General features: G+C 34.8%; 1 protein-coding gene across 4 annotated transcripts in view; it reads right to left on the reverse strand.

Moving 5' to 3' along the window:
- Positions 1-294: 294 nt before the first annotated feature.
- The window catches only part of LOC137621530 (TOM1-like protein 2), an 89,642-nt gene continuing 65,020 nt past the window's right edge, over positions 295-24,916 (reverse strand). For 3 of the 4 annotated variants that reach the window (XM_068351890.1, XM_068351893.1, XM_068351891.1), the window contains exons 11-12: positions 15,366-15,416; positions 295-4,884 (exon numbers count right to left, since the gene is read on the reverse strand). In XM_068351890.1, the coding sequence (XP_068207991.1) occupies positions 4,696-4,884; positions 15,366-15,416 (240 nt within the window). In that variant the 3' untranslated portion in view covers positions 295-4,695. Of the gene's footprint in view, positions 4,885-15,365; positions 15,417-24,916 lie in introns of those variants that run through there. The other variant, XM_068351894.1, reaches the window with a different exon arrangement.

A 24,916-nucleotide genomic window follows, 5' to 3' on the forward strand; every position in this document is an offset into this window, starting at 1 on the left:
TGTAATAAGTTTTTTCTTTAATATCTAGGCATTATATAATTGTGAATAAATACCAAAAAACTATTATTTTTAGGAATGGTAGGTCATTTTTGTAAATAACCAAATTTGCAAGTAGCAAAATCAGAATGGTAAGGTTTAACTGTGTAATGAAAATAAAATCCTAAGCTTACCACAAAAAGATATCATCCTGTCAACTTTTACACAATTTTTCACTGCCTAATATAATTTATATTCTATCCTTGCAGCAAATTAAATTCCCTCAAAATAAAATTATTGATAAATTAGGTATCAATATATGATAAAAACAGGTTTTATTATACTTTATAAGGTATACAATAGCAAATAGTTTTGCAATTTTCATAAATTAGTTACATTACAGTAATTTATTTTATAAATTTTCTGGCTACCAGTCAACTAACCTTGCAGAGCACTTGCCATTATCATCACTATATGTTAAAATTCATTAGTAATATAGACATTATTAGAGCCCCAACATTATCTATGAGAAAGTATGCTTAAACTCAATAAAATAACATGAAGAGTAGTACCAGGGTGCATTTCAACAACCTACTGATATTCAAGAAAATAAAGAGTAAAATTCCCATGGAAACAAACCCATTAAAATTAAATACGAAGAGGTTAGTGAACTAAAAATAAAGCTTTACTGCCCTCTACATTACAAAATTGGATAATAGTATTTTTGTATTGGATAAGTAAATGTATTTAGCATCCCGCTGGCAAACCAGCATGATGCCAAAGGCCAACAATGCCATTACTAGAAAAGAAACAAACTTGAAGAATAAAAGAAACAGACTTGAAGAATACCTATTCAAATAGCAAAGCATTACAAAAGTTAGCTGAATAGCACCCATAGAGTCCTGATGTGAAGTGTAAAAACTATATTTGCTTTCCTTTACAAGCCATTGGGATTTTCTTTATTAGTCATGGAGGAATTCACAACTAAATCTGTAAGGCTCCCTTTATTAGTGCTAAAAATATCATTATGACATGACCTGAAATGCAACTTCCTCCAAGAACTAGGAATAAAGAATGTGAAGAAGTGATAAGCTACTAATCAGTTTTCAATTAGTGCCACTAATTATAGGAACATTCCAACATTGAAAACATATCAACTGCTATATATCACATCCGAGTGTAAAAACCAACAAAAGTAAAGAGATACAGTACGGTAATGTACTATTCAATTTGTTATGTTTGAGTGTTAAGCTATGCAGCATATTAATAATTCAATAACTGCATGTTTTCCTGAAATGAAGTTTAAGTATTTCTTAAAATTAAAACTTAAGTGATTGAAGAATATACATCTCATATTAACTATTATATCATAATTAGAAATATAAATATCAAAAGTTAAAATTTGAAATTATCACAGGCTATCTAGCCTTTCTCATCAATATCTAGCTTCTGATTTTCTGCATCATAGATAATACAGCAAAACTTCAAACTACCAGGACTTAGGGCACATTAGATTACAGCTAAATATCCCCCAGAAAGATTCTCTTTTATCACCACCTTTAATTCAATTAATATAATGGACTCAATGTCTACTTTGTAAAATGCTGAACAGCACAATACAAAATTACAGAACAAGGATAAGGAACACGAAACTGAAGCATATACTGTACTAAGCATGAAAATTAATCTTCCCTACATTCAAAAGAGGGACCTCATGAAGTCTTCCAACTTAACACTAGGATATGAAAATAAATATAGTGATGGAAATTCAAATAATAGAATTTGAAGAGAGAAAACCAACAACTATACAAGTCTAAGCATTACCTTGCCAATATGCTTCACTTGTGGATAATGTACACTAATATGTCAGAGCCACCATGATTAACTTTAGATATGAAAGGTTGAAAACTTATCACAACAACCATCTTCCAAAATATTTCAATCTTGAATTTCATTTTACCCATAGGCAATAACAGCAGCCAGACCAATTTGGCGTTACAAGCTACTGTACTTTTAAGGCATGAAACAGAATACAGAGAAAATAAATGAAGAAATAAGACCGACTGTACATCAACCAAATCAACTTTAAAAGTTGCTTGAACAAGCACCTTCTAAAGAATTAATAGTACAAAAAACTGAAATATATAGTAATTATAAACATTGTTAATCTCATGAAATAGGAACAGAATCCTGCTTATCCAACACAAGATTATTTGTATTAAATTACAGTCTAATTTCCTATCAAAATTTGTACACTTTTTTTTTTTTCTTTTGATTTATAACAAAACATACAGTATGAATTAGTGATGTTTCCAAAATCTAGTTTTCAGCAAGATTTACTATACAGTATAAGACTGAAGTTTTCCATCTCTATATCTCATAAATCCAAGACTAAAGAAATATTACTGACTAGGATGCCTGAGTGTATTATCCCATGTAAACAACTTTGAAGCCCAATGGCATTTAGAGAAAAAGTTTAAAGGAGAAAACTCTTAAAAATTATTAGTACACTAACCTTTCCAAAGAAAAACTATTCAAGGTTCTGTTACTGACTTCACTAGATTGTTCTAAAAAGAAAGGCATAATCTGAAAGTGTGCAGAAATTAACAGTGAGTTAGCAATTTGAGGTGGGCAGTCATTTCTTATACTTAAAAAAATTCTTGTAATCAGTCACATTCACAGGTAAATATAGACTTTTGATCTACATGAAATTCATGACTTTAAAAAGATATTTAAATAACTATTTATCTCTTTTAACACCCCTCACATTCATAATTCCCATTTACATTACAGTGATGTATCGAAGTGTGTTGGTCATAGCCTCCTATTCCCAAAATAAAACCTCATTTCTGCCCCAAAACTATAAAAAAAAATTTTGTTTATACAATACACAAGTATTTCTAAAAATTCTTGTGTACTGTATACAATATAAAAGTACTTCTCATAAAGACTACTGTTATATAAACTACCTATCCAATTTTGAACCAACTATGGGATTGAATGCTTACGTGAATTTTAAACGTACTGTATATTGACATAACTGACACCTAACTTGATGAAAGACCAAAAATAATTTTCTCATTGGCCCAAAAGAAGTCCAAATCCACAACATCTAAATTTCTTGAAAAAAATGTTTTTAATATCTATACTAGTAAAGCTTAAATGATGCTCGAATCCTATTAAACTGTGGTACATTTGCTTTTTGATACCTGATATCTGACATGCAAGTCATTAAATATACTTTTTCTGCAACTGTATTGTAAAGATTTTGACATCTCGGCACATACTGTTCGCTAAACAGTTTTTAGCACAGTTTTCATAGCAATGTCTCCTATCTTTTGTACTTCTCTTAATCATTTTAATTTTGCTTCAGATAATCCAAAGTGCCTCATTTAACACCAGTTTAGAGCAACCCAGCAGATGCTAGTTTATCTCTTTCTCTGCTACCGGTGATGAGGTCACTATTGAGTACGGGGAGGGCATTACACAGTACATGTATTTACCAATCAAGAGATTTACTACTGTACTACATAATACCAAAAATACACTTTCTTAACTTGCTCCTACTTTTGGTACAGCATGGATACTGATCAATTATATAACAACACTGCTTTTGCATAATTAATCATGCTTCACTAAACCTTTTGAAAAACTTAATTGTAATAAAGATTATGATGATGAGTTAAGTTAAATTCCGTCATGTTCTAAGTGTCAAAGTTTTGGTCTGATGATATAAGGTAAATCTACATACCCTGAGCATGACTGAACTAAAGGCTGCTGCTCTACTAGACAGCTTCTGTTAAATAAAAGATAGCCTGTTCTGGAACCTTGCAATATGTAAGACTAATACTTGAACTAACTGAAATGGGTGTTGGTTGCCATTCTTTGTATAGATAATTAAATTTTCTTCCTCAAATTTTGCAAATAGTATTGTATAAAACAGCATAGACTCCATCCTGTCCCTCGTAAACTAATAAAGAAAAACATAGAAAACTGAATTACAGTATTTTAATTGTTTTGCACTAAACAGTCCTCCCTGATATCTCAGACCAGCCATCAATATTTCCTTTCAAGTTGAAAATAAAATGAATCATTGATTAACAGCAGTCTTAAAAATGCAATGAATGGTACATTATGGGACTAAAGTACCTTTAAAGTTATCACAATACAATCAAACAACTAAATTTGAAAAAAAATCTTATCTTATGTAACTGGAAAATTACCCGATATATATTTCATATCTCATATACTTTTCATTGCTTTCCAATAACAAAACAAAATAAAATCCAAAAAGAGATGTGCTGTTCTACTCCTATAAAAGGAATTTACTTAAGAAGAGACAAATATATTCTGAAGATGGCAGCTAAGTAACATACCTAATGCACAACTGTCAGACTGTACAGCATACAGTCAGTGAAACATCACACAAACACTTCTCTTCTCCAGATGCTATAATTACCATCTTCCCTGTAATAATTTATGATCAGTCACCAGTACTGTAAAGTTTTACCATATAATTACCATGACAAATTAAGTGGAAAGCAGAAATCCAGTCTGCAAAGCAACTGCAAGAGAATACACGTTGTGCATTCACTTAAATTTGTATCACACCTAACTAGACACATGAATGCTACTACATGGTAAAAGAGGCTGAAGTTCTATTCGGTGCAATATCAACCACCTTCAAAATCACCACATACAGCTTTCATGAACTTAAATTTAAAGAGCAAACATCTGGTCTTTGTCATCACGGGCCAACGTTCTTTGTCTTTGCCCAGAAGAGCCTGTGGCTGCCTGTATAGTTGGTAAGGAGTCAGCAGCTGCTGCTCTCTCTGCCAGGAAACGATCAAAGTCAGAGGACGAAATACTTTCTTCTCTTGGACCAGCACCAGCCCCATTTTCAGTAGACTGAAAATAAATGGAGGAGTTAAAAAGTATTTCATAATATTCTACGACTGGAAAATTAAAAATAAAACTACAAATCAAAGAATGGAGTGGTTTCAACATAAAACCAATTTCTTCATTCAAATCCATAAATCATAATTGGCCTAGTTTGCAATGTTCTCTCAGACATTTCTTACAAGTCTTATAAAAGAGAAGAAGTAAAAAGCTATTAGCCACAGCTCATGCACAAATTAAGGATTATTACACAAAAACGCATACAGTACATAATGAAAGCAATACGACTTGATAATGCAAGGACAATGAAGTCCAAACAATCATTCAAAAGTAAAAAGGTTACAATTACATACAGTATCAATTAGTATAGGAAATCCAGCTTAGCTCTTCATCTATAGAACAACTACTAAAGTACATATATCCTACCTAAGTTATCTAATGTTAGTGAGAATCTCCTTTAGAGCACATACTAAAGTAATTAACCACTTATTAGTTTAAATGAAATAAGCACTAAACCTAATTTGCTAATACCAAAAGAATATTAAAGGTGAAAAATATGCAAAATCCACAGAGGGGATGGATGGGATTGTTGCAAAAAGAAAAAAAAAACAAGGTCAAGCAGGTATCTGGTTCAAGTCAGGAATTATCACTGAGTAAATACAAATCATATGGCTTGAAAACACTTTTCAAGGGACCGTACCATATAAGACAAATCCCCAAAATATTGTTTCAAAATAGTTTAACCAGTACAGTTAGTTAAAATTCTCAACTCTTGTTGTCATAGCTCAAAGAGTTTGTTTTCAGTGAACTTGCACTTTATCTAGTACAGTATAGTATTTACCAACCCATTGAAAATTCAATGGCATAATAAAGATTTTCAAAGTTCAAGATTCTGACAATTAGCAAGGGTTTGTTTCCAATACTGTACTTTATATACGTTGTAGATTGAAAATGGGACACAGTCAGATATCATGTTTGATTGTAGGTGTTAATTTGTAATGTCTGCATTCTGGGATTAAGTTATAATGCATATTCATTAAATAGCCATGGGCTATCTGATCAGTGTCCGTTTAATTATTCTATAATGTCTGCAATTTATCTATAATGATGGATTTTAAATTCAGTAATAAATTACTGACAGAAAAAGGTGTTTTTTTATCTATTCATACTAATTACCAATCTTAGTGCTTTAAGAGCATCTATCTTTATTTCCTGAATAGTTATACACACACTTCTATGGGCCATGGTGATTCAAAACTTTGTCTCCATGGGATCTAAACATTTCTGCAGCTATTTCAATACTGTGTACCATCAGTATAGCTACCAAATGCCCAAGTGAAAATATTCAACGTACAGTAAATGAATAGACTTGTGCTCGAAGGGAACAGACAAATGCACATACTGTAAACTCTCCAAGAAGTAAAGACAATGCAATTATTTAAAAATTTTAAAGAGACTGTAACTCTTCTTTAAGGTGGATACTTTTCTGGGTGTAAATTAAAACCTATCACAACTAATCTCTCTCAGAAATGGCCAGGCATTAGCAAAAGTATGCATATATTTTCTTCCTGTTTATGTTCACCACAACAAAGTTGTGTTATGGGGTCCTTTGACTGGTCAGACAGTACTACAGTGGATCCTTCTCTCCGGATACAGTTCTTTCCCTTTGCCTGCACATACACCGAATAGTCTGGCCTATTCTTTACAGATTCTCCTATGTCCTCATACACTTGACAACACTGACATTACCAAACAATTCTTCTTCTCTCTTAAGGGGTTAACTACTGCACTGTAATTGTTCAGTGGCTACTTTCCTCTGGGTAAGGGTAGAAGAGACTCTTTAGCTATGGTAAGCAGCTCTTCTGGGAGAAGGACACTCCAAAATCAAACCTTTGTTCTCTGGTCTTGGGTAATGCCGTAGCCTCTGTACCATGGTCTTCCACTGTCTTGGGTTAGAGTTCTCTTGCTTGAGGGTACACTCAGGCACACTATTCTATCTAATTTTTCTTCCTCTTGTTTTGTTAAAGTTTTAATAGTTTATATAGGAAATATCTATTTTAATGTTGTTACAGTTCTTAAAATATTTTATTTTTCCTTGTTTCCTTTCCTCACTAGGTTATCTTCCCTGTTGGGGTCCCTGGGCTTAATAGCATCCTGCTTTTCCAACTAAGGTTGTAGTTTAGCAATTAATAATAATAATAATAATAATAATAATAATAATAATAAAATTTACACCCTTTTATCAATTGAGGCTATGGAACTAACAAATGAAGAAATCGGTGAACTTTAAGATGGAAAAATCAATACTGTACCAACTAGGAAACAATGGTAAGTGTTGAGATACCTTCAGGATCTCATGGCTTCCTTATAATGATAAGACGATATGGGAAACTGGATATCGTTTAAAAAAATCAACATTTAGTAAAGTGGAGCCAGTGTTTTAAAAAAGTTGTGTGTGCTTGGAAGAGAGAGGTGAACATGATGAAACTTTAACTGATTTGTCAATGGAAATTGAAGAGGATTAATAATTAATAACCGTACTTCTGTACCATCCCTATTCTCACCTTCCAACGATTAGTTTTTCGAATTTACTCATCCGCAACATAAATATCAGCCAATTGTGAATTCTACAGAAAAATGTACTTGTGAGTACAATACGTAGGGTACGACATGCACTGCACGAAGGTTAAGCAATGAACTTCTTTTTCTTTACTAAAAGTCATTATTTTGGTAATTAATGTAAACGCTTATGTAAATGTTTTATATTTGAATGGGATATCTAACGACAGTTGCTGATCACAGTTAATTGAAACTATGCATACTGGGATTAGTTTAATAGAAGGTCTCAGTTTAGAATATTTTTGGCTTACACTGTGGGTTTTCTGAACAGAACTTGATCTTAAGAATATCTGTATCAGAAAATAAGTGTAAATATCAATTAAATGTTTTATTAGTAAACAAATTCTGACCGCAGTTAAAGGGTATGAATCTCCTAAGGAGTTGGTACAGCCAAGTCACCAAGCAATATCAATAGTTGTTAGTGAATCTACTAAACAATATTTTGTAATTCTGATGTATTATAACTTACGTTTAGTCGGTTATACTAAACAAAAACAAATACTATAAAAATCATTGAATGATTTTTTTTGTCCGGAACATGCAATGGTATGGCAAAATATAGAAAAGGAGGACTTGCGATTGTTACTTCAATGTAAAGATATTGTTAAGGACATAAATTGATTAGCTGATTGGAAATTTGTTTAATACAATGACTGGTGTGTTGCAGTAAAAACCTTGGGATCATCATCAGCATCATCATCATTACTTATTATTATTATTATTATTATTATTACTATTATAATTGTTATCATTATTATTTGCTAAGCTACAACCCTAGTTGGATAAGCTAGATGCTATAAGCCCAAGGGCTCCAACAGGGAAAGTAGCCCAGTGAGGAAAGAAAATAAGGAAATAAATAAATAAGCTAAAATGAACAATTAAAATATTTCAAGGACAGTAAAAACATTAAAATAAATCTCTATAAAAACTTCAAATTAACAAGAGGAAGAAAAATATATAGAATAGTGTGCCTGACTGTATCCTCAAGCAAGAGAACTCTACCCCAAGACAGTGGAAGGCCATGGTACAGAGGCTAGGACACTACCTAAGACTAGAGAACAATGGTTTGATTTTGGAGTGTCCTTCTCCTAGAAGAGCTGCTTACCATAGCTAGAGAGTATCTTCTACCCTTAACAAGAGGAAAGTGGCCACTGAACAATTACAGTGCAGTAGTTAACCCCTTGGATGAAGAGGAATTGTTTGGTAATGTCAGTGTTGTCAGGTGTATGAGGACAGAGAATGTGAAAAGAATAGGCCAGACTATTCGGTGTATGTGTAGGAAAAGGAAAAATTAGCCATAATTTTTTTTATTTTCCTTAGTTATACATAACCATGACCCTTTTATATACTACACTTTGGTATGAAACTAGGTACAGGTAGTTTCAAGATGGGGGAATGAGTAGGGGTTGCCATACAATGCTGCCACTGAACAAACCTCACTTGGACCTATAAAGGGTGGTGATGGGGTAGCTAGTTAAAAGGACTTTGGTTTGTACAGCTATGAAAAAATCAAACAAAGAATTTGTGATTTGTTCACACCTGGTAAAAAATCCTCATCCTTTCAATATAGGAGATTCACCTATGAATTGTACTGCAAGGTTCTTTCCATTTTTGGTAATGTGCTTAACCTGGTCATGATAAAGAACAAGGTTATTGACTCCAATCACCTAATTGGAAATTGATGCGAGATGAGGTAGCTGTTAGGGCCTGAGCCGAGGTTCGTTTGGTAAAACGTCTTGTTTAGACAGATGACAAAGGTCAATTGACGGTGAGCCCCACATCTTAAAAGCCTTTATGCTATGTAAATATCAAGAGACTCCTCCGTCATCACAACCTGGGACTGGCAGCAGACATGGTCTGCCTATTTATCCCTTTTGCCTCATCATGTTGTGGGAAAATTTATCCCCTGCCATCAAACTTACAAGCCCTACGCAAAGCGTCACATACCGAAAGACCTACACACCGCAATACACCTCTTCATGTGCACAAATGGTCTCAAGCCACTGCTAACACCTCCACACACAGCAAGGGAAGAACTCTTCCCTCCTGTAGGAGAGTGAGCTCATCAGTGTCAACACCTCAAAAGGACATATGAAAAAATGTTTAGCATATATAAATAATAGGTTTGAGTATACCCAATCTATCCTCTACTTTGATGCAAGAGGATAGTGGGTTGCTTTTTATAAACACTGAGTTTGTAAGAGACGAGCTCATGTGCATAGCTTACTTGCATTTCACACTTGGGGTAGCAAAAGGCTTGAATGCTGCATCCAAAGGGTGAGGGAAGAGAGAATAAAAATAGCCAGTCATTCTACCTTTTAGCCTAGTCTTAAGTCAAGAAATTACCTTGAATGAGATGCCTGTCTGTTCCTAGAGAAAGACCTTGAACTACACAACTTATTGAACACCCTTCACATTACCAATTAAGGAGGTGTCCAATGACTTGTGGGTTACATCTCTAAGGTAAAAGAGAGTTGATATTTTTGTCACTTCCATGTGCCAACCTTCAAACCTTATAAAGCGACATGTTCTGCACGAAGGCAAATGAAGGAGCAATGCTTCAGGGTAAACGACCTGGCAAGAGGGATGGACTCACCTCCTCCATTAGATGAGGCATAATCAAATTTATTTATTTTACAAAACAAGAGAGAAACTGCTCTTGCAACATTTTTAGTCAGGCCTGATGGGTCAAGTCCTCTTCAGGTAGTCCTGTACCAGCTTCACCTGAAAAAGATAACCCTATCGTCTTGATCATTACCAAAAAGATGTCAGAGGGATAGAATCAAGAAAGGCTTAAAATTAAAGTCGAAACCATAGGGTTATGGGTTTTTGCTAAGAACCCTGGAACAAAATGATGTACAAAAGTCCATGGAGTTTGCCTACCCTCTTTGCTGAAAAGCGAGTTAGTTTGACAACCTCCTTTAGTTTGAATGGTGGATAAATGAGAGTCCCCATTCCAGGGATTTGAGTTCCTCTGGGAATGATTGTTTGAAGCTTCTCATGAGCATCGATAACTTTCATAAGAAGAAATTCACACTCTAGGTTTAGCTCAAAGACAATCTGTGAACTTTCACAGCTGTGACAGAGAGGAGCCTCTCTCGGTTAAGTAGATGATGAAATCTGTGACATGTTGAATATTTACTTTGATGATGTACCATTTCTACAACACCAAACACTGAAGATAACCTACTTTCCTTAATAAACAGCTGCTGAGGACTATTGATGACATCAAGACATTTGCCAAGAACAGCAAGAAAAGCTTTTCATTCTTAATAGATGCTGAATAATCTCCAGCCATGAAGCACAAGTTTTTCCATGAATTGGTGGAACAACTGTAAGTGCAGAAGATGGAAAATAATGGATCAGAGTAATATCTCCCTTGGGACCTCAATGACATAGCAGATTGGGATACTAGTCAGTTTAGTGTCATCTGGGATCTATCAGGGTTATAGTGAGATTTAAGAATGACAATATCCAATTGATCATCCAGGGAAAAGACAGAATCGGGGAAAGACGTAAGCACTTAAGTTGTCACATGGATGCTTGAAGGCATCCTCAAATATAGCTCCAGGGTCTGAAATGGGGTATAGAACACCAACTTACTGTTTAGACAGATGACAAAGGTCAATTGACGGTGAGCCCCACATCTTGAAAGCCTTTATGCTATGTAAATATCAAGAGACTCCTCCGTCATCACAACCTGGGACTGGCAGCAGACATGGTCTGCCTATTTATCCCTTTTGCCTCATCATGTTGTGGGAAAATTTATCCCCTGCCATCAAACTTACAAGCCCTACGCAAAGCGTCACATACCGAAAGACCTACACACCGCAATACACCTCTTCATGTGCACAAATGGTCTCAAGCCACTGCTAACACCTCCACACACAGGCCCATTCCTTGTCATCCATCGTACTCCAAAACCTTTCCTCCTCAACATTTGTGGCAAAGAAGATAGGATTACAATTAATGTCTTAAAACCTGCATATCTACAGCAATACAACTCTTTAGGGTGGGTTGACCTCTTTCACATGCATGTCTGCTTCAGAGGGAGAGGGTGGGAGCCATGTAATGCATGTGCAATAAGCAATGAGTACAAATAAAGAAGAATGCTCTCTCCTCTTCTTCTATGTAGCGAGCATAGTAACTGCCATCCGACTCCAATTAACTTAGATGACAAAAGTCGTTAAATGCAACACACGCTAATTTCAACTCTATTTCTATTACTTTTATGACCTTGTTGATTTTTATGCCAATTTCAACCTTATTGACAAAGCTGCTAAATTTATACATGCAATTGACCCCTTATATGATCATTTTGGGGCAAATAGGTGTACAGTTTGCTAAATTAAGTTAAGTTATTTGGGAGCTCTTCATGGATTCATACCTCCTTCAGGAATGTCACAGGCTTTTTTTCTACTTATCCCTCTCCATTGTTTGGTAATATTACTGTGGCTTACATGCTATTCATCGTATGATGCTCAGTTACATACATACATGCATATAGCAAGGCACTTCCCCCAATTTTGGGGGGTAGCCGACATCAACAAATGAAACAAAAACAAAAAAGGGGACCTCTACTCTCTACGTTCCTCCCAGCCTAACAAGGGACTCAACCGAGTTCAGTTACTTTTACAATAATACTTTATACATTTGTATCACAAGACAGTTCACAGACTGGCTTTTATGGAAGTTTCAATACACACTGGAACTTCGATATGCAAACGTCTCGAACATCGAACAAATTGGTTTTCGACCAAAAAATGCCCCTGTTCTCCAACAAATATTTGGTGTTCGACCAGTGTGAGACAAAGCTCGCCAAGTAGAACGAACGCCATCAGTTATGCGTTGATGTGGTTGTGGACGAGTACAAATATGAGCTCTGTACACTCTGCCTCATTTTCCATGTTTCACTGTGCTATATCTTTGTTTTGGATCCTTTCTTTATCTATTTTAATTCATTAGCACTTAAATACGGGTACAAAGATGATTATGAGTGAAAGTGGTCAAGAAAAAAGGAAAACAGAGCGAACAACCATTGAACTGAAAAAGGAAATCATTGCCAAGCACGAAAATGGAATGCGTGTTTTGGATCTTGCTCTCGAAAACTCTATGGCTAAGTCAACAATATCAACCATCTTAAAGAATAAAGAAATAATAAAGGGAGCTAATGTTGCTAAAGGAGTGACTACTTTGATAAAGCAAAGACTTCAGATACTAGAGGAAATGGATTACTCTAACTTATTCTAATAAATGAGAAACAATTATGAGGTGATACCATTAGCAAGGCATTTATTTGCAAAAAGGTGCTAGAAATCTATGAAGATTTAGAGAAGAAAACCCAAGGTAAAAGTATTACCAGCAATTTTGTATTCAAAGCTAGTAGGGGGATGGTTTGAAAAGTTTAAGAACAGAAGTGGAATAAACAGTATAATAAGGCACGGCTAGGCAGCGAGTTCAAATAAGGAAGCAGTCAATAAATTTGTTGCCGAGTTTGCTAACTTACAACCAAAGGTTATAAACCTCAACATGTGTTCAATGCCGATGAAAATGGGTTTTGGAAAAAAATGCTGAAGAGAATCTTTATTACAAAAGAAGAAAAAGCATTACCAGATAAGCTTAGTCTTCTGCTGTGAGGTAATACAAGTGGAGATTTTAAGGTTAAGCCATAGTTAGTTTATCATGCCGACAACCCAAGAGTGTTCAAAAAGAACAATGTTATAAAGAATAGATTGCCTGTCATGTGGCATGCTAATTCAAAGGTCTGGGTGATCCGTCAATATTTCATTGAGTGGGTGCATGATGTTTTTGCACCGAGTGTGAAAGGCTATTTGCAAGAAAAGAACTTGCCACTAGAATGCCTTCTCTTGTTAGATAGTGCTCCTGCTCACCCTCTAGGCTTGAATGAGGATTTGGTTAATGAGTTGGACTTTATTCAAGTTAAATATCTGCTGCCTAACATAACTCCTTTGCTACAACGATGGATCAACAGGTTATATTTCTAATTTTAAGAAATTACATACAAAAGCCTTGTTTCGGAAGTGTTTCAAACCCACTAATGGCACTCGGCTAGCTTTGAAAGAATTTTAGAAAAATCCTTTTCATATTCTTAATTGCATTTAGAAAAATCTTTTTCATATTCTTAATTGCATTAACTTCATTGATAATGCATGGAATCAAGTGACATACAGCACTATGAATTCAGCCTGGAAGAAACTCTGGCCTGATTGTGTACCAGAGAGAGATTCTGAGAGCTTCAGTGACGAAATTGTGAATGACATTGTTTCCATGGGACAAAGCAGGGGCTTGGAGGTCGACAAGCTATTGGAAGACCACAGTACCGAGCTTACTACAGAAGAGTTGGAACACCTTCAAAATGAACAGCCAAAGACTTTGGCTGAGGATATGTCTTCTGGGGAGGAGGATGGGAAAGAGGATATCCCAAGTTCAGCCACGTATTAAAGAAATGTGTGCAAGGTGAGGTGGGGGGGAGTTCAAACTTTCGTTGAAAAAACCCATCCTGATACTGTAGTAACAAACAGGACTGTAAACCTTTTCAACGAAAATGTAAAGAAGGCAAAAGCAACTAACATTGGATAAGTTTATAATTAAAGAAAAACCAGCCCAAATCGACAGAGAAGGGAATAAACCCCCCGAACATCAATTACGAGAGGTTATTTTGGAAGGGGATCCGGCAATAACTCCTCCCTTCCTCCTCACACTGCCATCCATTTATGTCGTTATATCGCAACTAAAAAGGTAAGTTTTCTTAAATTAAAATGACTTAGGTTTTTAATTTCATTGAGATTTTTATGTGCTATTGTATTTAATGTTTGTGTCAAAACTACATAACTGCATCACTTTTTTATGCTAATATGTCATGCCACTAGCGAATTATTCACTTCTACATTATTTGCACTGGGAAATAACAATTCTGTATTCGAACGAATCGGTATTCGACCTCCTTTTAGGAACGAATTATGGTCGAATACCGAGGTACCACTGTATTTAAGAGGTAATTATCTAGCAATAACACTGATATTCTTTTATCTTTTTATTTTTTTTTTTTTTAATACGTAGAACCAAGACCAGTTTTCAATGTTAAAAGGAGAATTATAGTGGACTAGAGTTGGGTCATGTCTAAATTTTACTTTTCTCCACTTTTTACAGTAAAGCCCTACAGTTTTGATGTACAACATTGTACATTCTTTCCTATTATTTAAGGTTTTTCTTTCTGTAAGAAGTGGTGAAAATTCTGAGGGTTATCAGTACGTGAAGATCAAACCCAAAACTATAAACAGAGCCTGAGATCAAATTTCTACTAGCTCGACCAATGCAGCTACTTGAATTTCACATGTGAGGAGGTATCATTTAAAGATCAATCTGGAGAGTGCAAGGAGAGAAAATGGAGACAGTACGAAGTAACAGAGCCTATCAAATTTAGTTTACAGCAGATATTTATAGTTAAGTTATGAGTTGTAGACAGACACTCTCTGGGGGAAGCAAACTTTAGCGCACTTTAAATAATTCAACATACAAAAATACTGAAATAGAATTTTGTGAAAATAATAGTGTAATCTAGCACAACTTCACTCTGTTAGAATAATTTGGAAGCATAACCAATTCAATGTACAGTAAGTTTACTTTTTTCTAGTAAATGTGCTCACATTTAAGACTGGAGAAAAGATGCTTTATATATGAACTCAGCCACATAAAATCTTTCCATAAATTCATTACTGTACTATATTTGCACCTTGAATAATAAGACACAGCAGTCTGGTTAATCTACTAAATAATGTTGATAATAGGGTTAAATATTTAGAACCTTTGTTAAATGAAAAAGAAAGCAGTAAGTACTGTTCAATACATACCTGTTGATTCAACCACTTCTCCATCTCATCAAAGTCACTGTCCTTTTGTTGCTATAAGAGAAGAAAAAAATGATTAATTTTTGGATTCAGCTGTACAAGACTAATGAATGCTGTAGATTACACACAGTCCGATATGGAAATATTACACTTTTCAGCATTACATCATGAACATTTTATAGTAACCCTGTAATAAAATGTTACAGTTTTAAATGATTAATAAAGTTCTCAAATAAAAGTATTTTGACTTTTAAACAATATAAAGTTTAATTTTAGAACAATATTTTTGTTTTATCTTAAAAGACCCCCAAAACACAACCAAAGACCCTAGAATAAACATTGGCACAAAATATGTTGAGCACAGTATGACAATATGGCAAAATATATTTACAAGGTACCAAGGGGAAAATCATAAAGAAGCTTAAAAACTCAATAAATATTACAAAATCTTTAAAGAAAATGTTTTTAAAATAACAGCTGCTTACTAATTAACATGCTCATGAATCTTGTATAAGAATGTAGAATAGAACCTGTATCAACTTATGCAGTTAGTAATGGATTAATGAAATATGAGATAACTATTCTTTAACTAAGAACTAAGTTATTCTAGCATGCTCATAAAATTTAGCCAAGATAATTTAATCAGTACCAGATTTTTACATCTAAAATACACGGAGGTCATCTCCAATAACAAACAAAAACAAAAACTTTTAAAAGTTCTTGCATGTAGAAATCATGTTTCCCTGCATGAAGAGTTGCAATAAAATTGATGTCTTGGTCTTAAACATCATTTTTATTAAAACAAAACACTACTGTGCGTACTTCTGTCCTACTTTTGAAACATAGCTTTTTTTAAATTCTCTCAGAAAATCATATACTGAAAATAGTAATCTAAAAAAATATTCAAACTAATACCTAAATTTTTTTTCTAATCATTCCTCTATTCAGTATGGGCTTCTGGGGGTTTCAACGTAACTGAACAGTTTTTATTAAGGAAATTTTGTTTTCCATATAGACATCACAAGCAAATAATTACAGTACCCACATCTGCAGTATCAAATGTCCCCAGTCTCACATTCTTCAGTCTAACTGACTAAATGAGTAATGTATTTTCACAATGCTACATAAAATTACAGGTATGTACCATTCAGCTTCCAAACTTCTGTCTGTAGTTGGGAAATACGGCTGAAATATTCATGGGTTTGCATGAAAAAAAAACTAGTTTTCTATTGAAGGTCTTTCTGTTTCATCAAAGTCTTTTTCTGAATAGCGATTAAGACTACATCAGTGTAGAGTATTTGCATATATCTCAAGAACCAGGAAAGTATTTGGATATAGTTAGAAGTCGGGTAAAAAAGAGTAAAGCATGGTGCTTTTACTGGGGAAGTTTCCTAATTTTCAGTATAGAATCACCCTTACCATACATGTGCAAAAGAGATGCTAGCAATTCCAAAAATCTGTCTCAAGTTACCACAAATGAAAAATATTATCTGTTAGTGATTGCACTACCTTAAGTGTGACAAAGGTAATATCTGGTCTTGCCAAATAAATATAATTCCACCCATTCACACATTAAAAACTTGAGAAAATGTAAAAATTTTATAGAATACCTTTAAAATGCTGAAAAGCTCACTTGGCTATTTTCCCTGATGCAAAGAAGGATAATTCTTAAGAATAAAAAAACAACTTCTGTGCTTACAGTTTGCTATAACCAAGCAGCTAGAAAATCTGGGGAAAACATCAGTAACAAAGTACCTGCCAAGGTGCAAAAATTACTCTTCAATCACTTATTTATCACAAATAAGGAAAATGGATGAAGAAAATAGCAAATTAGCCAATGAAGAGAAATCTATGGGAATTATTCTGGGAAATGCAAATCATGCAAACAAGCATGGAATTTCAGGACAGTGTTAAAATCACTGAAGAATAAATATTAAATGAGAGGCTGATATAGCTTTAGGGTTTCAAGTGGCATATGCAGTATTAGACTGTCATACTTCAGTCTAGAGAGAAAGACTGTGAGAAGAAGGATATTCGAGACTGCAAATAAGGGCTGATATATGACCAATGGGTTGTGATGTCACATATGGAATTTTATTTTAACTGTCTCACTTAACAAATTATAACATTACACCCTTTATAATTATGAATCATACATGAAACTTCCTTATACATCTACCAATCAATTAGACTTCTTACTAAAAAGTACAAAATAGTAGCAGCTTTACTGTACATTGCCAGCATGTGATATCTTTCTACAAAATACTCAAGACCAAAACAATTACAAAACAACATAATTTACCACCAAATTTCTCTGCATCAGAGACTTCTATAGAAAGCTAATAATAATAACCTTGACCTACTCCCAAACAAGCAGAGTTGATTAAAACAAAACTAAATGATGGTGCTAATATCCAGACAAATACTAATTTCCCTACTACAAGGGTAAAAACTATTTCATGGTGGCAATGATAAGGAAAATCATCGTGGGTATAATATTCTGAATGATGTTACTCTTTTTTGAAAGAGTTACGGCCTTGCTACGTGGGTACTGTATAAAATTCTGAACTGTGGAACTATATTTCAAAGGGATCATCTTCCCCATTTCACTACAAAAATCAATTTACGGCATTCAGTACAGAATATTTTGTACATAGAAATACCAAAGGTATGTCTAAAGCTTTTTTAAAGCTCTACTAAAATCAGACTATATGCATATATACACTTCATACAGTGTCTGTAGCTCTGTTAGTTGCTTCTAAAGCATTTAAAGTTACAGTAAACTATAAGAATTTCTAAAGATTATATCTACTTACCTTTACGATGAAAGATACAAAGAACATAATTAAATAGTGCAAAGCCTCAAAGACATAATATTTTTGGCCACTGCAAACAATTATAGAAATATTCTATGTGATCTCTCAAGTGCTATGATAAAATCAATAATGCATGATAGGAGATGATGTACTCACCAGATGTTCATAAAGTTTATAATGCTTCTCTCTTGAAGATGGTTAGTTGTTGACAACTACCCTTAAACTGACAAAATCCCCATTTTCTTTCCTTATAATAGCCATGCCCTTATAGTGGAGTATGAGTTCATACGGTGGTGTATGGCAATACTTACTCATAGGTACAATATTATCTCCTTTGCCTTTTCAATCATGAAGTCAAAAGTTGTATAAAAACCTCTTGAAATCACTAATCAGTGAGAAGGTGAGAGGGGGAATTTTATAAACATGGGGCTCCCAAAACTTATTCTAAAAAAAAGATTCCAGGGGAAATTCAGAAAAGTAGCTGCGTTTTAATATTATGAAATCTTAATCTTCTAATCCTTCATTTGAATTTAATCAAATCTGTGAGCTTCTATCATTATTATAATTATTATAATGATTATAATAATCATTATTATAATTATTATTATTATCATTAAAAGCTAAGCTATAACCCAAGTTGGAAAAGCAGGATAATATAAGCCCTAAGGCTCCAACCAGAAAAAATAAAGTGAGGAAAGGAAATAAGAAAATATATAAACTTCAAGAGCAGTAATGAAAAATTTAAATCAAATATTTCAAGAATAAAAACATTATATTAGATATTTCACATATAACCTATAAAATCTTCAAAAAAGAGGAGGAAGAGAAATAAGATAGAACAGCATGCCGAAGTGTACCCTCAAGCAAGAGAATTCTAGCCCAAGACAAAAAAAAAAGACCAAGGTACAGAGGCTATGGCACTACCCAAGATTAGTGAACAATGGTTTGATTTTGGAGTCCCTTTCTCCTGGGAGAGCTGCTTACCATAGCTAATGAGTAGCCAGCGAACAATTACAATGAAGTAGTTAGCCCCTTGAGCAAAGAAGGATTGTTTGGTAATCTCTATTGTCAGGTGTATGAGGATGGAGGAGAAAGTGTGAAGAATAGGCCAGAATATTCGGTGTATGTATAGGCAAAGAAAAAATGAGCCGCAACCAGAGAGAGGAGTCCAATGTAGTACTGTTTGGTCAGTCAAAGGATCCTATAACTCTCTCGCAGTAGTATCTCAATTCATCAAAGCACGGTCTGACTCCTAAGAAAACTTTAAATTCTGGGCTACTTTAAACTCTTAATAAGAACCGACTCAAAATGCCTTGCAGAGGATGCCCAGGAATATCCAAAACAAATTAGGAACCTTTGCCCTAGTAGTCTCAGTTTTGTATGGATAAAACAAAGCTTAATAGCTTTCACGAGACAAAGAAATCTATTCTTGCACATATTACAAACTTTTGCCTCCAAAGAGGGAATGTGGAAAAACAGAGGCAAACTTTTCATCTTAAAACAATTTTTTTGTCTAAGACAGGTAAAAGACAAAATCATTTTCTTACCACACTAATAAGACCAAAACTAAAATTAAATAGATTTAGTCTAGAGATCTTTAAAGGATTTTCCAAAAGCTCAAAACAAGTCCTTTATATTTTTAAAAATTACATTTATATCTAATATTAGACTGAAAAAAGGAGGAGTAAGCAAAAGTGTGTTTTTGCCGGGAGAATAGGAGGGCCTTTGTGAGAGAGATCATATTTTGCATTCTGAAGGCCATCCGAGTTACATTATGAATCCTATTTTGAGCTAATATCAGACTCAAAAAAAAGAAGTAGGCATAGTGTGTGCTTTTGCCAATCAGACAGTTCTTCCTTATGCTTTACAAGAAAAATTTACAAACACTGCAGAAGCCTCAATAGACCCATCCATAGGTGTTCTATCTAGACAGGTACAGCATGAATTTCACTGCTATGCGAAACATGATCCACTCCTTATACAGCTGCTGTTGAAAAGAATTATTCAAAATCCACCTTTCCTGTTTCACAGGAACATACAATACGCTCCATTATTATTATCATTATTACTAGCCAAGCAACAACCATAGTTGGAAAAGCAGGATGCTATAACCACAATGGCTCTAACAAGGAAAAATAACCCAGTGAGGAAAGGAAATAGGGAAATGAAATTCTATATAAAATGTAGTAAACAACTAAAATAAAATATTTTAAGAACAGAAAAAAAACATCAAAACCGATCTTTCATATATAAACTATAAAAAGAGACTCGAGTCAGCCTGTTCAACAGGAAAATATCTGCATAGGTTTGAACATTTGAAGTTCTACCAATTCAACTACCCAATTAGGAAGACCATTCCACAACTAGGTCATAGCTGGAACAAAACTTCTAGAATACTATATAGTATGGAGCATCATGATAGAGAATGCCCGACTATTAGAATTAACTGCATACCTAGTATTAGGAACAGGATGGTACTGTCCGTGATGATCTGAATGTAAAGGATGGTCAGAATTATGAAAAATCTTATGAAACATGCATAATATACTAATTGAACGACGGTGCCAGAAATTGATATCTTGATCAGGAATAAGAAATTTAACAGACCATAAATTCCTGTCCAACAAATTAAGATGAGAATCAACAGCTAAAGACCAGACAGAAACACAATACTCAAAACGAGGTATAATGAAAGAATTAAAAATTTCTTCAGAATAGATTGACCACCGAAAATCTTACACAACTTTCTCAATATGCCAATTTTTTATGCAGTTGAAGATGACACAGACCTAATGTATTTCTCAGAAGCAGATTTGTTGTCGGTAATCATGACAAAAGTTTTAAGTCATACGAAGTAAGAGAAACATTATCAATGCTGAGGTCAGGATGTAGAACAACAACTATCCTCGACCTACTTGCAATCATAATTTGAGTTTTGGTTAGATTCAGCTTTATGCCCCATAATTAGCACCCTTCACTAATCTTAGCTAGATCTCTATTAAGGGATTCAGCAACCCCAGATCTATATTCAGGAGATGGAATTGATGCAAAGCAAAGAGAGTAGCACCATCTGCAAATGTGCTTATTTTTTCTAGGCCAAACCACATGTCATGTGTTTATAGTATGAAAAGTAATAGGCCAAGAACACTGCCCTGAGGAACACCAGATATCACATTTTATAAGTAGAAAGTTGGCTAGGGCACCAACCCCCCCGTTGAGATACTACCGCTAGTGTTATGGGGTCTTTGACTGGCCAGACAGTACTACATTGGATCCTTCTCTCTGGTTACAGTTCACTTTCCCTTTGTCTACACATACACCGAATAGTCTGGCCTATTCTTTACAAATTCTCATCTGTCCTCATACACCTGACAACACTGACATTACCAAAAAATTTTTCTTCGCCCAAAGGGTTACCTACTACACTGTAATTGTTCAGTGGCTACTTTCCTCTTGGTAAGGGTAGAAGAGAGACTTTAGCTATGCTAAGCAGCTTTTCTAGGACACTCCAAAATCAAACCATTGTTCTCTAGTCTTGGATAGTGCCATAACCTCTGTACCATGGTCTTCCACTGTCTTGGGTTAGAGTTCTCTTGCTTGAGGGTACACTCGTGCACACACTTTTATCTAATTTTGCTTCCTTTTGTTTTGTTAAAGTTTTTATAGTTTATATAAAAATATTTATTTCAATGTTGTTACTCTTCTTAAAATATTTTATTTTTCCGTTTCCTTTCCTCACTGAGCTATTTTCCCTGTTGGGAACCTTGGGCTTATAGCATCCTGTTTTTCCAACTAGGGTTGTATCTCAGCAGGTAATAATATACTAAATATGGTGCCCATCAAGAACTCCTCTCTGCGACCTATAACTGTACTTAGAATTTCAATAATGATGCTAAGAAAAGGCCCACCCACTCCCCACTGTTTTAGTTTGAAAACAAGGGCAGGACTAAAATCAAGACCAATCATACAAACTTCCTGACCACAATGAAGGATTTCTGTACAGCATTGGAGATTGTAAGAAGGGCATCACATGCTCCAAAGCCTTTATGAAAACCAAATTGCAAACTAGGGAACAGATAATTGCCTTCAGCAAACCTATTTAGACATTTTGCCAAAAGACATTAAAAAACTTTAGATAATATGGGTTATGGATATTGGGCGGTAATCAGTTGGACTTGAGCTACCATAAACATATTTACATAACGGAGTAACATTACAAGTTCTCCGACAAATACTAAAAGCTCCTCTTCTTTCTAGCTTGCACAAAATAACAGATACTCTGGAGCTAATAAATCTGCATTCTTTATAAAAAAAAAAAAAAAACAATACAAAAATACAATTTGGATCTACACCTCCATAAGCATCAAGGTCCATCAAGAAAACTTTAATTTCTTCAACCAAAGAGCTAAACTAGTTAGTTTAGCCTCAGGTAAACAGGAATGAGGAAGATCAAGTTTCTCATTACGATGCTTACTGTCAAAGACATCATCTAAAAAGGTTGCCTTTTCCTTTGGACAGTGAGCGACTGAGCCATCTGGTTTAAGTAGAGGAGGAACTGTTGCATCCACATCAAAGAGTGCAGATTTATGGGTAGCCCACCACTTCTGTTCTTGAGCTGTACCAAAAAGGGTTTCTTTTATGATTAAATTTTATTCCTTTTCAGTTGAAGCATAAACTCTTTGAGCAAAAGCTCCAAGATGAGTATAGTGATTTCAAGTCAAATCTGATTGGTTACCCTTTCACAGATGATAGGCCTCTTGCTTCTCCAAATAAGCATGTCCACAATCATCATTGAACCAGGGTTTGCCTTTCACTCGGTACTTTAGCACACAAGAAGGGATACGCCTATCAATTATGTTAACTAGATTCTCATTGACAGGAACAACAGCATCAACACAATTGTGACTAATTCAAGGCCAAAAATCCCTCAAAAGGCCATTCCATTCGGCTTGAGATTTTATATAAATCTTTCACGAGTATGATACATTAGGGACAGGTTGCTCAGACTTCAATACTAATGAAATCAAAGCATGATCACATGTCCCAACAGGAGATGCAAACTTACTTATTATGACGCCAGGGGAGTCGGTGTATACAAGGTCCAAGCAGTTACTAGACCTGAGTAGCTTCACTTATGATTTGCTCACAGTCTGATTCAGAGGCAAGGTCCAAAGCTCTTAAATCATGGCGATCTGTAGAAGAAACAATTTAACCACTACCTATAGTGAGCATTGAAATCACCAACAAAAACAAAAGAGGCCTTTCTATCATCTTCTTGTATCTTAGCCATAATGGTAAGAAGACAGTCAAAGATTGAATCACCCATGTCAGGACTCCAGTAGATCGAAGACACACAGTTGTTTTACCTGAATCTCATGACAGCCATATTCATAACAGGACTTATGAGAAGCAGGGTACTCATAGTCCTAATATACATCGCCAATCCCCTGGAACTAGGAATGACATTCCGTTTCAAAATTATTGGGTTCATAAAACCAGTTATAAGTAGCTCAGATGAGTGCCACATATTAGAAACCAAAGTTTCTGAGCACAAAAGAACATCATACTATCAGGACGCAACTGTAAGGTCCTGAAAATATGCATGCAGACCATGAATATTGCAATACAGTCGACGACACTAAGTCTAGGATATATTGGTCGAGACAGGATAAGAATTAATGGCAATAAAAAAGATGCATCATATTTACAAAATAAATTAACAATAATGATAAAAAAAACTATATACTGTACATGAATACAAATAAAGTGATTGATAAAACCCATAGACTATTGATAAAAAGTCAAGAGAAACTGGTCAACATAGCAGAGCAGATACACCATGCAAGGCTAAATACCTTCCAGGATAGCCACTTCAACTGAATGAAGGACAGTAAAGATGGTTTTGAAAAGAAAAAGAAACAGATAAGGAAAAAACCTCTTGATAAACCAACAGGCTTTCATGGCCCTTCTTTTCAGCCTGCCTGACGCACCAAAAAAAAAAAGAAAAAAAAAAAGATAGGATAGTGAGCCCGAGTGTACCATCAAGCAAGAAAATTCTAACCCAAAACAGAGGAAGACCACAGTACAGAGGCTATGACACTACCCATGACTAGAGAACAATGTTTTGATTTTGGAGCTGCTTACTATAGTTAACAAGTCTCTTCTGCCCTTACCAAGAGAAAAGTAGCCACTGAAAAATTAAAGTGCAGTAATTAATCTCTTCTGTGAAGAAGAATTATTTGGCAATCTCAGTATTGTGAAGTGTATGAGGGCACAGGAGAATGTGTAAAGAATAGGCCAGACTATTCTGTGTACATGTAGGGAAAGGAAAAATAAGCCGTAACCAGAGAGAGGGGACCAATATAGTACTGTCTGGCCAGTCAAAAGGACAAAATAACTCTCTAGTGGTATTATCTCAATGGGTGGCTGGTGGCCTGGCCAACCTACTAACCATAAATTGGTTAGTCAAAAGTACTTACTTCAGCAAACAGAGAGATACTGGGATCTAAACTGTCAGCCCAGTTTTCTATCTAGGAATCCGGTGGTCATACTATATAGAGCTGGCCGGATCACAAAAAGTGAGGGTTTTGCAATACGTACTTAAAGGACCTGAAGTAATTTGAGACAGAGAAGCTTAAGGAGACTATCAACTCTATAACGAGCTTGGTACTAACAATGCTGCCTTTACCCGAAGGCTTGCTGGTCTCCTTAGATTACACAAGCATTAAAACCAGCGAT

This window comes from Palaemon carinicauda, chromosome 28 (genome assembly GCF_036898095.1).
Source record: "Palaemon carinicauda isolate YSFRI2023 chromosome 28, ASM3689809v2, whole genome shotgun sequence".
NCBI lineage: Eukaryota > Metazoa > Arthropoda > Malacostraca > Decapoda > Palaemonidae > Palaemon > Palaemon carinicauda.